General features: G+C 38.2%; 1 protein-coding gene across 3 annotated transcripts in view; it reads left to right on the plus strand.

Moving 5' to 3' along the window:
* The window catches only part of KPNA5 (karyopherin subunit alpha 5), a 53,746-nt gene that overhangs the window by 25,841 nt on the left and 12,893 nt on the right, over positions 1 to 15,012 (plus strand). For all 3 annotated transcript variants that reach the window (XM_008007240.3, XM_008007241.3, XM_008007239.3), the window contains 2 exons: positions 8,638 to 8,737; positions 14,452 to 14,615. In XM_008007240.3, coding sequence (XP_008005431.1) covers positions 8,638 to 8,737; positions 14,452 to 14,615 — 264 coding nt within the window. The remainder of the gene's footprint in view (positions 1 to 8,637; positions 8,738 to 14,451; positions 14,616 to 15,012) is intronic.

The raw sequence follows: 15,012 nt of genomic DNA on the forward strand, positions 1-15,012 counted from the left end.
TGACCTCCCAAAGCTCTGGGATTACAAGTGTGAGCCACCACACCTGGCCTGTATGTTGATCTTGTATCGTGCAACTTTGTTGAATTTATTAGCACTAATAGTTTTTTTGTGGATTGTTGCGGATTTCCATATATTAGATCATGTCATCTGTCAATAATGGTAGTTTCATTGCTGAGCATAGTGGCATGTGCCTGTGGTCGCAGATCCTTGGGAGGCTGAGTAGGGAGGGTCATTTGAGGTCAGGAGCCTCCTGGGTTCAAGTGGTTCTCATGCCTCAACCCTCCCAAGCAGCTGGGAATAAAGGCGTGCACCACCATACCAGGCTGATTTTTGTATTTTTAGTAGAGATGGAGTTTCACCATGTTGGCCATGCTGGTCTTGAACTCGAATTTGAGGTCAGGGTCATTTGAGGCTGTAGTGCACTATGATCATGCTTGTGAATAGTCACTGCACTCTAGCCTGTGCAACATAGCAAGACCCCATCTCTAAATTTTTTTTTTTTTTTTTAAAGGTAGTTTCATTTCTTGCTTTCCAGTTTGGCTGTGTTAATTCTTTTTGTTGCACAATTGCTTTGGATAGAGCTTCCATTACAGTGTTATTTAGAAGTGGCAAAAATGAGTGTCTTTGTCTTCTTATCTCAGAGTAAAAACTGAAACTCTTTCACCATTCAGTGTGATGTGAGCTATGGTTTTCGATACATGCCCTTTATCCTGCTGAGGTAGTTTCCTTCTATTTCTGGTTTTTTTTGTTTGTTTGTTTGTTTTTGTTTTTTTTTTTGAGACGGAGTCATGCTCTGTTGCCAAGCTGGAGTACAGTGGCACGATCGTGGCTCACTGCAGCCTCCGCCTCTTTGGTTCAATTTTCCTGCCTCAACCTCTCAGGTAGCTGGGACTACAAGCGTGCACCACCACGCCCAGCTAATTTTTGTATTTATAGTAGAGACAGGGTTTCCCCGTGTTGGCCAGGATGGTCGTGATTTCCTGACCTCGTGATCCACCTGCCTCGACCTCCCAAAGTGCTGGGATTACAGGTTCGACCTGTTTAGTGTTTTTATCATAAAAGGATGTTGAGCTCTTTTAAATACTTTTTGCATCCAGTTGAAATGATAACTTGTTTTTTAAATTCATTATATTAATATGGTTTATTATTTTGATTGGTATTTGTATATTGAACCTTCCTTGCATTCGTTGGTTAAATGCCATGTGGTCATAGTATATGCTGCTAAATTCAGTTTCCTAGAATTTTGTTGAGAATTTTTGTATGTATATTGCAAAGAAATATTTTTTCTTTTGTAACTTTTGTTTTGATGTCTTTGGCTTTGGTATCAGGGTAATGCTATCCTCATAGAATTGATGAGGAAGTGTTCTCTTATTTTTTAAAGAAAAATTTTGCAGTTACATAGTAGGTGTGTGTATTTATGGGGTACATGAGATGTTTTGATACAGGCATGCAATGTGAAATAAGCACGTCATGGAGAATGGGGTATCTATGCCCTCAAGCTTTTATCCTTTGAGTTACAAATAATCCAGTTACATTCTTTCTGTTATTTTAAGTGTTCTCTTATTTTTTGAAAGAGTTTGAGAATTATTCATTTATGTTTGGTAGAATTCATCAGTGAAGCCATCTGATGCTGGACTTTTCCTTTTTGGGAAATGTTGATTAGAATTCTATATCTTGTTATAGTTCTATTTAGATTTTCTATTCTTAAGTCAGTTTGGTAGTTTCTGTGTTTCTAAGTGGTTTTTCATTTCCTCTAGCTTATCTTTCTTGGCTTTTGATGATAATATTCTCACATAATTCTTTTTTGTTGTTGAAATGCTGATAGTAGTGTCTCTACTTTCATTCTTAATTGTAGTAATATGATTATATATGGAGTCTTGCTCTGTTGCACAGACTGGAGTGCAATGGCACGATCTCGGCTCACTGCACACTTTGCCTCCCGGGTTCAAGTGATTCTTCTGCCGCAGCCTCCCAAGCTGCTGGGATCACAGGTGCACACCACCGCACCTGGCTAATTTTTGTATTTTTTTAGAGACATGGTTTCACCATGTTGGCCAGCCTGGTCTTGAACTCAGGTGATTTGCTTGCCTCAGCCTCCTAAAGTGCTGGGATTACAGGTGTGAGCCACTGCACCCAGCCAAATTGTAGTAATATGAATCTTTTTCCTTTTGTCCATCTAAATAAAGGCTTGTTTTTGTTGATTTTTTTTTTTTTGGTCAAAGAACTACCTTTTTGTTTAATTGATTTTCTGTAGTGTTTTTCTATTCTGTATTTTATCTCTGGTCTTAACTTTATTTTCTTCCTCCTGCTAGTTGTAAGTTTCATGTACTCTAATTTTTCTAATTTCTGAAGGTGGAAGGTTATCTTTTTTCATATGGGTGTTAATAAATTTTTTTCTGAGTATTAATTTCACTACATCCCTTAAGTTTTGGTGTGTTTTTATTTTTATTTATCTCAAAGTATTTTCTCTGTGTGTGTGTCTCTGTGTGTGTTTTAACTCGCTAGTTATTTAAGAGTATGTTACTCTACTCATAGTTCTGAATTTTCTAATTTTCCCTCTTTATTTTTAGTTTCATTCCATTGTTATCAGAGAACATCCTTTTTATGATTTCACTTGTCAAATATTTATCAGGGCCAGAGCCAGACATGGTGGCTCATGCCTGTAATCCCAGCACTTTGGGAGACCAAGGCAGGCGGATCACTTGAGGCAGGGATTTGAGACCAGCCTGGCCAACATGGCGAAACCTCATTTCTACTAAAAATACAAAAATTAGCTGGGCGTGGTAGTGCATGCTGGTAATCCCAGCTACTCAGGAGGCTAAGGCAGGAGAATTGCTTGAACCCAGGAAGCAGAGGTTGCAGTGAGCAGTGATCATGTCACTGCACTCCAGCCTGGGTGACAGAGTGAGACTCTGTCTCAAAAAAAAAAAACTTATTGGAGCTGGGTGTGGTGGCTCATGCATGTAATCCTAGCACTTTGGGAGACCAAGGCAGGCGGATCAGTTGAGCTCAGGAGTTCAAGAGCAGCTGGACAACATGGCAAAACCCCATCTCTACACAAATACAAAAATTAGCTGAGTGTGGTGGTACGAGCCTGTAGTCTCAGCTGCTCAGGAGACTGAAGTGGAAAGATAGCTTGAGCCTGGAGGCAGGCAGAGGTTGCAGTGAGCTGAGATTGCATTGCTGCGCTCCAGCCTAGGCAACAGAGTGAGAACCGCCTGTCTCAAAAAAAAAAAAAAAAAAAAAAAAGAAAAGAAAAAATTATTAGATTTGCTTTGTGATCTAACATAAAATGTATTCTGGATAATGTTGCACGTGTGCTTGAGAAAAAATATATATTCTGCTATTTTTGATTGGAATGTTGTCTAGATGTCTGTTATATCTAGTTGATTTATAGTGTTGAATTCCCCTATTTTCTTATTAATTACCTACCTAGAAGTTCTGTCTATTATTTGAAGCAGCATATTGCACTCTCAAATTTTCATTGCACAACTGTCTTTTTCTCACTCCAATTCTGTCAGTTTTTGCTTTGTATATTTTGGGGCATTCTTGTTAGACCATGTAAGTTTTTTTTGTTTTGTTTTTGCTTTTTTTTTTGAGACGGAGTCTCGCTCTGTCGCCCAGGCTGGAGTGCAGTGGCGTGATCTCAGCTCACTGCAAGCTCCGCCTCCCGGGTTCAGGCCATTCTCCTGCCTCAGCCACCCTAGTAGCTGGGACTACAGGTGCCCGCCACCATGCCTGGCTAATTATTTTTGTATTTTTAGTTGAGATGGGGTTTCACCATATTAGCCAGGATGGTCTTGATCTCCTGACCTTGTGATCTGCCCACCTTGGCCTCCCAAAGTGCTGGGATTACAGGCATGAGCCACCGTGCCCGGCCTAGACCATGTAAGTTTTTAAGTGGTACTTCTTTTTTTTTTTTTTTTTTTTTTTTGAGACAGAATCTTGCTCTGTTGCCCAGGCTGGAGTGCAGTGGTACAGTCTCGGCTCATTGAACCTCCGCTCCCAGGTTTAAGCTGAGGCAGGCTATTCTCCTGCCTCAGCCTCCTGAATAGCAGGGACCACAGGCACATGCCACCAAGCCCAGCTGATTTTTGTATCTTTAGTAGAGATGGGTCTCGCCATGTTGGTTAGACTGGTCTCGAACTTTTGGCCTCAGGTGATCTACCCACCTTGGCCTCCCAAAGTGCCGGGATTACAAGCATGAGCCACTGCATCTGGCCCATGTGTTACTTCTTCCTGATAGATTGACTTTTTATCGATATATTGTGTTCTTCTTTGTCTCTGAAAACGATTTTTGACTTACAGTCTAGTTGGTCTCATATTAGTATAACCGTTCTGGCTCTCTGTTATTATTTGCATGGAAAATCACTTCTCGGCCTTTTGGCTGAGATCAAGTGTATTATTTGCATGGAAGATCTTTTTCTATTTCACTTTCAACCTATTTATGTCTTTGATTCTATGAGTCATTTTTAGACAGCATCGTAAACTTATTATAGGTTTTGTTTTGTTTAATGTATTCTGCCAGTTACTGACTACTTTTGAGAGTTTAATTCATTTACATTTAGTATAACTACTGATAAATGGGGACTTACTGTTGCCAGTTTGTTATTATTATTATTATTATTATTATTACTATTATTTGAGCTTTTGTAGAGACAGAGTCTCATTATGTTGCCTAGGCTGGTCTTGAACTTCTGGATTCAAGCGATCCTCCTGTATTGGCCTCCCAAGGCAAGGGGGTTATAAGTGTGAGCCATAGCACCTGGCCATTGTTATTTGTTTTCCAAATGTCACTTTTTTTTTTTATTAATAATTTACAGTATTGATTCCTTTCTTGTTTCCTTTCCTATTTTTTTTAAAAGTTTTTTTTTTTTTTTTTTAATGGTTACTCTAAGGAGTGTAATTAACACCTTAAACTTGTAACCACCTTGATTGAATTACTCGCAGTTTACCTTCAAAATTATACAAAGAACACTACTCCTATACATTTCTGTCTCACCCTTCTTAAGTTGTTATTGCCACAAATTACATTATTACACATTGTGTGCCCATTACCCTAGATTTATAATGATTTTTTTTTGCATTTTACTTTAAAAAAATTTTTTACTTATTTATTTATTTATTTATTTATTTATTTATTTATTTATTTTGAGGCGGCGTCTTGCTCTGTTGCCCAGGCGGGAGTGCAGTGGTGTGATCTTGGCTCACTGAAAGCTCCACCTCCCAGGTTTATGCCATTCTCCTGCCTCAGCCCCCTGAGTAGCTGGGACTACAGGCGCCTGCCACCACGCCTGGCTAATTTTTTGTATTTTTAGTAGAGATGGGGTTTCACCGTGTTAGCCAGGATGGTCTCGATCTCCTGACCTCGTGATCTGTCTGCCTCAGCCTCCCAAAGTGCTGGGATTACAGGTGTGAGCCACCGTGCCCGGCCCCTGCATTTTACTTTTAAGTCATGTAGGGAAAAAAAGAGGATTTACAAACCAAAAATTCCGTAGTACTAGCTCTTAGAGTTACCTATGTAGCTATCTTTAGCACTATTCTTTATTTCTTTGTATGGTTTTGAGGTATTGTTTATTGCCCTTTCATTTCAGCACAAAGGATTCCCTTTAGCTCTTCTTGTAAAGCCAGTCTGGTAGTGATGCCTTTCCTCAGCTTTTGCTCGTGTAGGAATCTCACTTTCTCCTTCTGTTTGGAAGGATTGTTTTGCCAGATATTCAAGTCTTAGTTGAGAGTTTCTTTCAACACTTTGAATATGTCATCCCATTGCCTCTGTCTTTCATGGTTTTTGATGAGAAATCAGCTATTAATCTTTATGTGGAATCTTTGTATACTATGGGTCACTTCTCTCCTTTTGTTTTCAAGATTCTGTCTTTGTCTTTTGATTACGTGTGTCTTCATGTGTATCTCTTTGAGTTTATCCTTAGAATTTATTTTGCTTCTTGGATGTGTAGATTCATTTCTTTTATAAAGTTTGAAAAGTTTTCAATAATTATTTCTTCACATATTCTTTTCGCTCCTTTTCTTCTTGGATTTCCATTATGCATATATTGGTATGCTTGATGGTATTTTGCAGCTTTCTTAGATTGTGTTCATTTCTTGTCATTCTTTTTCTTTCTGCTCCTCGGTTTGAATAATTTCAGGTAACCTATCTTAGGGTTGTGGATTCTTTCTTCTCCCTGCTCAATCTGCTGTCATACCCCTCTAGTGAATTTTTAATTTCAGTTTTATACTTACAGCTTCATAATTCCTATTTAGTTCCTTTTTATAATGTCTGTTTCCATAGTGATGATTCTGTATTTGTTGAGACATGGTTTTTATAGTTTTCTTTAGTTTCTTTGTGCATAGGTCCTTTAGCTGTTTTGAGTGTATCAGACAATGAATTTAAAATCTTTGCATAGTAAATCCAATGTCTGTGATTTCTCAGGGAAAATTTCTTTTAATTTATATATTTCACTGTTAATGGACTACACTTTTAAAATTTCTTTGCATGCCTCATAATTTCTTGTTGAAAAACTGGACTGATTATTGTAACTGTGGAACTATGGAAATCAGATTCTCCTCTCTTTCCAGGTTTTCGTGTTGCTCCTTGTTGTAGTTATTTATTTGGGGACTTTTAAAATTAATTTTATAAAGCCTGTATTCCTTGTCATGTGTGGTCTCTGAAATCTCTTTTCCCTTAACTCAGTGGGTAGCTAATGGTTTGACAGCAGAGAGTGCTTTAAATATCTGGAGCCAAAAATAAACAACAAAAAAAAGTCTCCAGGTTTTTAAAGATTGGCCCTGCATTGAGCCACCTCTTCAATGCTTAGTCAGGCTGATTACAGCTGTGACTTAGCACTGCTTTACTCCCTGCTGGTGCTAAGTCTAAAGGAAAACTAGAAGTGAAAGCATAGGTCTCTTCATGTTTTTTTCTGATTGTGGACTCTGCCCTGGACATGTGCATGGGCCTTCAGATTGTTTTATACATGTGGGAGCTTTTCACATCCCTCATAGCCCAAGTATCTTACTCCCCACCTTTCCAGACAGGTTTTCAATGTATCCCTTGTTTGCCTCAACTGTGTCTTTTATTCAGGTGTCACATCTCATTCATTTGCCTTTTACTGTTTTTGAGGACCATTCCTTGTTTACAAAGCTACTTTTCCACCCTGAGGGAATTCCCAGTTATGCAAAACAAAGGCAAGCCCTTTGCATCAGTTTTTCAGGGAGCCACCAAATAGGTCAGAACAGACAAACACAATTCCTTGGAAACAAGTTCTGCTCTACTCCTTTCAGAACCAGGAACCCACAGTGAGAACTCAGGCTTCTGTCTTAAAGGTTGCTGCCAGGCTGGGGAGGGGGTTGGGTAAGAGTAGGTTAAAATGCTGGAAACCTTTCCTACCAGATTTCAGCCCTTTCCTGGTTAAAAGTTATCTTAGTTGCCGTAAACTTTTGACTATCTTCAGAGTTCTAATCAACTTGATTCTGACAGTGTTTGCAAGTTTCTTGGTGTTCCCCCAGGAACAAGCACCTGGAGTTCTATTCTGCACCATATTTGCATATGTCACTCTAAAACGGGGATTTTTTTAACCTAGATTCTTTGTACTTCTAGCAGGTTTGTGGAGGTCCTTAGGAGGTTAACAAAATCCTGAAATTGCATGCCAAATTTTGATATATGTGCTTTTTTTCTGAGGTAAGGATCCATTATGGTCTCAAGGGGGTCCATAATTCTAAAAGTTTCAAGTACTACTATTTTAGGGGATCTCCTATTTAAATATAAATAACTAAAACATAAAGTTATGCTTTGGAAAAAAAAACAAACCTGTAAGTAGTAACTCCTTAGGAGCTGAGAAGAAAAATTCTCATTTTAGATACTCAGTTTCTTAGTAGCTACCAAGGTTCATTGCAAACCAGGTAAAAAAAATACTAAGACATACTCTGTTAAAAACACAACAAAAGAACTTCCCTTGTCAGTAGGTAATCTTTATATAATTTGAAACTGTATTCCTTGCTTTCTGAATTCATATAATATATTATTTTCATGATTAAAAAAATTAATCTGGCCGGGCATGGTGGTTCACGCCTGTAATCCCAGCACTTTAGGAGGCTGAGGTGGGTGGATCACGAGGTTGGGAGTTCAAGACCAGCCTGGCCAAGGTGGTGAAACCTCATCTCTACTAAAAATACGAAAATTAGCCAGGCGCGGTGGCAGGCGCCTGTAATCCCAGCTACTCAGGAGGCTGCAGCAGGAGAATCGCTTGAACTCAGGGTGCAGAGGTTGCAGTGGGCTGAGATCGTGCCACTGCACTCCAGTGTGGGTGACAGAGTAAGACTCTATCTCAAAAAAAAAAAAAAAAAAAAAAAAGGAAAAATTAATCTACTATTCTTTCTTTAATATATATAGAAATAAGTAAATTTCCCATGACATCCTCTTAAGAATTCTTTTAAGAATTCAGATTGTAGATTCAAACTTTAGAAAATAGAACTGTAATATGCTTATTTTGCTTCTGAAAACATAATGAATTTTAGATTCTTTTTTCCTATTTTACTAGTTTGAATATCTTATACAATATATTGGAGAGAAATTTTATGTTACGATAGCTGAAGAGGAAAAATGAATGTAAGGTGATAATTCCTTTTTTTCCTTTTTCTTGGCAGGTTATTAACAAATTCAAACAGACTCACAACAACAAGAAATGCTGTGTGGGCCCTCTCAAATTTATGCAGAGGCAAAAACCCTCCTCCAAACTTTAGTAAGGTATGAGTAAAATACACAAATTAAAAAATCTGTTTCCATAAACCTAAGTTTCTATATAATAGCTTTTTGATGTTTAAGGAACTCTGCTTTTTGCTTAGTAATTATTTTCTTTATTGACCATACAATGTTTGCACATATACAATATTCAAAAGCTTTACAATACAAAGGAAGTGTCCCTTGTACTTTTCCTAACGCACCTTAAATTCCTGTGCCCAGAGGCAGTCACTGCAACCACATGTATGAAGGAATTGACTTTAGAAATCTTCTAGTCTATTTCTCTCATTTATAGGAAAATAAGTCCCCCAAAAGATTAAATAATTCCTTTAGGTTCACCGTTTGTACTTTTCCATTGTAACTTTTATCTCTTAGGGTATCTGTTTCCCTATCTACTACGTTTTGCCTCTAGTAATACAGATGATTAATTAATTCCCAGTTTAGTTTTATTGTTTAAGATGCTGTTAGGAAGGCAGAAAGGGGGTAAATTTTTAGAATACCATTCTACTTCTTTTGAATTTAGTATCTAAATTTAGTATCTAGCACTAAGAGAAGTTTAAACTTTGGTAAAGGTCTAGTGATAAAGTTTCTGGGGATAAAAAATAATACATTTCTAATTCAGGAAGGTAAATCATGAACTAGTATGCCTTCTCATTTTACTTTTCATTTCATTTCATAAAATATTCGAAAGACGTAAACTCAAGAGTTGAGATTTAATAAAAGTAGTAATTTTTACTGTCTATTCACATTAACTCTTAAATAAAACTGGCTCTTCCCCACCCACTGCCCTTTTAGCTGGAGGTGAAGAATACAAAGATATGCAGCACATTTTGATACTACTGCTGCGATTTGTGCTGACACGCCAATAGTTTTACCTGCCAGTGTTTTTGTACCTTTAGTGCAAATGTCAACAAAATGAAAAAGACGAATGATGTCTTAGTATTATTATGAAAATAGTTTTGACATCACATATACCCCCAAAAGGGTTTTAGGAATCCCCCAGGGGTCCATGGACCACCCTTTGACAACCACTGTCTTACAACAGTCTCCTTGTAGGTAACTACTTGACTGATTCCCTCATCTTTGTTTACTTAGAAGTCACATTTTTTATGAGCTCTACTGTTACTATTTTTAATAATGTAATCTGTCACTGTGGTGCCAGTGGAAGGTATCCAAGTTACTGGCGGCAAATCCCTGTGGGTCTGCAGCAACCTCAATTCTTGCTTCCTCAGAAGAAATAATTCAACTGAGAGCATTAGGTAGAAAAAGAGACCAAGACAAGTTTCAGAGCAGGAGTGGAAGTTTATTTAAAAGGCTTTAGAACAGGAAAGAAAGGAAAGTACTCTTGGAAGGGACCCAAGCAGGCACTGAGGTCGAGTGCCATGTTTAAATTAACCTTGATCCTAGGACTTTATAGACTGGCCCCTTTCCCATGATTCTTCCCTTAAGGGTGTGCTGCCTCCATGCCCAGTGCCCTCCTTACCCTTGGGAGGTGAGCATGAGCAGTGTGTTTAGGAAGTTGTATGCATGCCCATCTGAGGCTTTCTTCCCTTTTCCAATAGTGTGCCCCCCACCCCCGGAAAGTTATACTCTGCCATTTTGTCTCTTAATGCACATGCTTGAGAAGTTGCATCTCCCTGGTGCCTGCATTCAGTTAACACTTTAGTGCAACAGGTGAGGATCATCAGGAAATAGCCTCTTCCTGGCACCGGCTGCCAATTTATCACTTTTAAAGATGCAATGTGATAATTGCCAAACCATCACCTGACATTCCTAGTGGGTGGGGGAGCAGTCCTCTCATGCCCCACTTAAGTCTGTGTCTACCCACTGTAACAACTGCTGTCAGCCCATGAGTATACCTGACCTTCTTCGTTTTTACTCTATTTTCTTCAAATCACCTTTTAACATAATATATGTGTTTTTCTATTTATGTATTTTAATTTTATTATTTATTTATTTATTTATTTTTTGAGATGGAGTCTCGCTCTGTCATCCAGGCTGGAGTGCAGTGGCGCTATCTTGGCTCACTGTAACTTCCGCCTCCCAGGTTCAAGCTGTTCTCCTGCCTCAGCCTTGAGAGTAGCTGGGATTACAGGCGCACGCTACCTCGCCCAACTAATTTTTGTATTTTTAGTAGAGACGAGGTTTCACCATGTTGGTCAGGCTGGTCTCGAACTCCTGATCTCAGGCAATCTGCCCGCCTTAGCCTCCCAAAGTGCTGGCATTATAAGTGTGAGCCACCACGCCTGGCCCTTATATATGTATTTTAATTTTTAAAAATCTTCCACTAAAATGTGAACTAAGGGAAACTTTGTCTGTTGTTTACTTATGTATTCCAAACTTATGAAATAATATCACATTTTGGGGCTTAAGGCTTGTTTGTTAAGTACATTTTCTGTAATTTTATATGAGAGATTTGTTTTTTAATCATTCACTTTTTTTGAAATTTTCTTTTTTTTCTTCCTTTTTTTTTGAGATGGAGTTTCGCTCTGTCACCCATGCTAGAGTGCAGTGGTGCCATCTCAGCACACTGCAACCTCTGCCTCCCGGGTTCAAGCGATTCTCCTGCCTCAGCCTCCCAAGTAGCTGGGATTACAGACACCTGCCACCACGCCTGGCTAATTTTTATATTTTTAGTAGAGACAGAGTTTCACCACGTTGGCCAGGCTGGTCTTGCGCTCCTGACCTCAGGTGATCTGCGCATCTCAGCCTCCCAGGGTGCTGGGATTACAGGCGTGAGCCACCATGCCAGGCCGGAAATTTTCATTTCTACAATCATATTTTATCTTTTCAATAATTACTTTTCTTACTCTCTGGTTGCTCATCTTTAGGTAGAATTCTTTTATGGACTCAGCAAATTGTCATATCTAAGGATTTATAGTGTTTTTTGTTTGTTTTTTGGTGTCTCTGTTTCTTTGTGCTTTTTTTGTTTTGTTTGTGGTTTGTCTTAATCACTTTAATGTTGGAGGCTATCTTCATTTATCTGGTGATCTTTGAACAAATTTCGGAAGAAACTAAAAAGCTGATTGGAAGATGAGTGTATAAATGGACTTTGTTGTAGGATAATTGGGCAGCAAAACCATATTTTCTTTGAGGAACACTAAATTTCAGTCTCCCTTCAGAGACCGTTCAGTTTTTTCAGAGACAGGGTTTCCATTCTCTTGCTGGAAGATGGGTAGATTGGGTTGAGGTATGGAGTAGGTAACATACCTGGCTACTAAATATCCTGCAGCTGGGCACTGTGTCTCATGCTATAATCTCAGCACTTTGGGAGGTTGAGGTGAGAGGATTGTTTGAGCCCGGGGGTTCGAGGCCAGCCTGGGCAACATTGTAAGAACCTGTCTCTACAGAAAATAAAAAAAATTAGCCGAGTGTGGTAGCACATGCCTGTCCTCCCAGCTACTCAGGAGGCTGAGATGGAAGGATTGCTTGAGCCTGGGAGGTTGAGACAACAGTGAGCTGTGATCATGCCATTGTACCTCCAGCTTGGGCAACAGAGCAAGACCCTGTCTCAAAAATAAAAAAATACAAATAATAAACATCTGGGAAATGAGTATTGGAAGAGAGCTAGAGATTTTCAGTAGTCAGTATGCAGACTTACACTTATCTCCTACTTACTAGTCTAGTGCTTCATTTCAGCCTCCACTGTGCTTTATATCCCGAAGTTCAGTTTCTGTGATTCACATTTTGTTGTCCAGTTTCTCCTTCAAATAAACTTCCAGTCTTTGGTAGCACTGAGAATGCTAGTCACTTACCTTTGTAGTAGGGACCCAAAGTCTAACCTGCTGCTTATCGGATTTTTAATCTCTTCCTCTATTTTAGCACCGTTTCCCCTACTGTCTGTGATACCTGATGCCTCTGATTTCTAAGCATTTGGTGGTGATAGTGGGGAGATAAATTAGCTTTCTTCTTACTGGTAGTTCCCTCTCCTGGCATTAAGGTTCCACTTTTCTCTCCTGAGTCGGTTACTGTTTCTTTATTCACTTTTGTCTTTATATATTGTGGACAGGATTATTAATGTCTACTGGATTTTTCAGAGTTAGAATTTGTGTTTCTGTTTCTTTTCTTTTTTCCTGAGAAGATACTGGGGCAGAAATGTTTTTACTTTGCTCACTTAATACTGGAAATATGTATTAGTTCATTGTTTTTTAACTCAGTGAAAAGACATATGTCAGCTATATTAATTTTTTTTAACGTACTTTATATTTGCTTTAAAAACCTGATATTTGGCTGGGCATGGTGGCTCATGCCCTGTTATGCCAGCACTTTGGGAGGTTGAGGTGGGCGGATTGTTTTGAGCACAGGAGTTCTAGACCAGCCTAGGCAACATGGTGAAACCCTGTCTGTACAAAAATTAGCTACGTATGGTGGCTCACGCCTATAATCCCAGCTACTCAGGAGGCTGAGGCTGGAGGATTGCTTGAGCCCAGGAAGTGGAGGTTGTACTCCAGCTTGGGCAACAGAGTAAGACTTTGTCTGAAAAACAAAACAAAACAAAAAAATAAAAACAAACCCTGATTTCTCTGTTCAAGGAAGAGGAGGTTGGCAAGGGTGGAAGCTTGATCGCTGGAGAAAGATCCAGTTGTGCTGATTTTATTTGCCCACTAACAGATGGACATACCTATTTTGTAAGCTAACTGATTTGTGTACATGAGTCCTAGGGTCATCTTTAGAGGACAGGCCCAGCAGAGACAGTAACTTCTTTCAGAAGACGATAGTTTATATACTGATAATCTTGAAAATCATCTTTAGAGGACAGGCGCAGCAGAGATGTTAACTGCTTTCAGAAGAGAATGGTTTATATACTGATAATCTTTAAAACAGGGTTAAAGGGAAAAGTCATCTAAAATATTAGAACATTTAAGAAAAATGTCATCACTTTTTATTTGTGGGGTATATAACATATAACATAGTTCTTTTTTTTTTTTTAGTAGAGATGGGGTTTGTCCATGTTGGTCAGGCTGGTCTTGAACTCCTGACCTCAGGTTATCTACCCGCTTCGGCGTCCCAAAGTGCTAAGATTACAGGCGTGAGCCACCGTGCCCAGCTTAACATAGTTCTTAACTGAGGAGAAAGACTAAGGGATATGTTAGGTTGCTTATTTAAAAAAAAAAAACTTTAAGGAACATAGCATCAATAGTGATCATGGGAGTTAAAAAAAAAAAGCCAACATTTGAGTGCCTACTCTATGTCAGGCTCTGTTCTTAGGTGCTACATGCATTCTTATCAGTGTAATAGTTTATTAATAATGACTTCCACTTGAGTACCCTTCACAAATATATTTATTTTTGTACTTTCTGTACCTTAGTTCCTCAAATGATTAGTAGATTTATTTCCAGATAAGTACATGTAATGAGTAAAGTGAGGCTTATTAAAGTTAGATTATATTCTGTGATCCTCATAGCAAACACTTAAGTAGAACTTTTGAACTTCTCAGTTTTGGTGTGCTTTTTTTGTGGGAGTGTGTATGATTTAGACACAGACAAGAGATCCCAAATATTTTACTATTTTTTAAAACAAATTTTACTACATATCTTATTCAATATAAGATTAACAGTAGTCATAATCAGCTTCATATTCATATATCTGATTATAATTTTAAAACAATATAAATTTTTATAACATTAAATTTTTGTTTTAAAATTAATTTCTATATTTTTCTGAGAAAACTTGGTTTTAAATAGAGAAAAAATTTAGATATGCTCTTTCTTCCCTTACAGGTTTCACCTTGCTTAAATGTCCTGTCACGACTGTTGTTTAGCAGTGACCCAGATGTGTTAGCAGACGTGTGTTGGGCCCTTTCTTATCTCTCTGATGGACCCAATGATAAAATTCAAGCAGTCATTGATTCTGGAGTCTGTCGAAGATTGGTGGAACTTTTGATGTAACTATAAATAATTTATGCTTAATAATTGTATGATTGGGATTTAAAATTAGCAATTCAAGTAATAGCTTTGTAAATATCTCAAGAGTCACTGTCTTCAGGGAAAATTAAAAAGCTACTGACCCTACACTTAATAGACACAATCCTAGAAAGTTGACCCTAAAATTTGGAACTTATATCTTGTAGTTGGGACTAATTATTTTGTAAGTGAATTTCCTTAGTTTAATGTGATCTCTTTATGAGTTAGAGAAACTTAATTTAATAAGTGTTTATGGAATGCCTGTTACCTGCTAAGGTGTTGTGTGAAACATTGTTAATGAAGTGTAGAACATAGTTTCTCCTCTCACAGAACGAATAATCTAGTTTATTTTTCATTATAATAATTAATTTGAGTAAA

Source organism: Chlorocebus sabaeus, chromosome 13 (assembly GCF_047675955.1).
Source record: "Chlorocebus sabaeus isolate Y175 chromosome 13, mChlSab1.0.hap1, whole genome shotgun sequence".
NCBI classification, from domain to species: domain Eukaryota; kingdom Metazoa; phylum Chordata; class Mammalia; order Primates; family Cercopithecidae; genus Chlorocebus; species Chlorocebus sabaeus.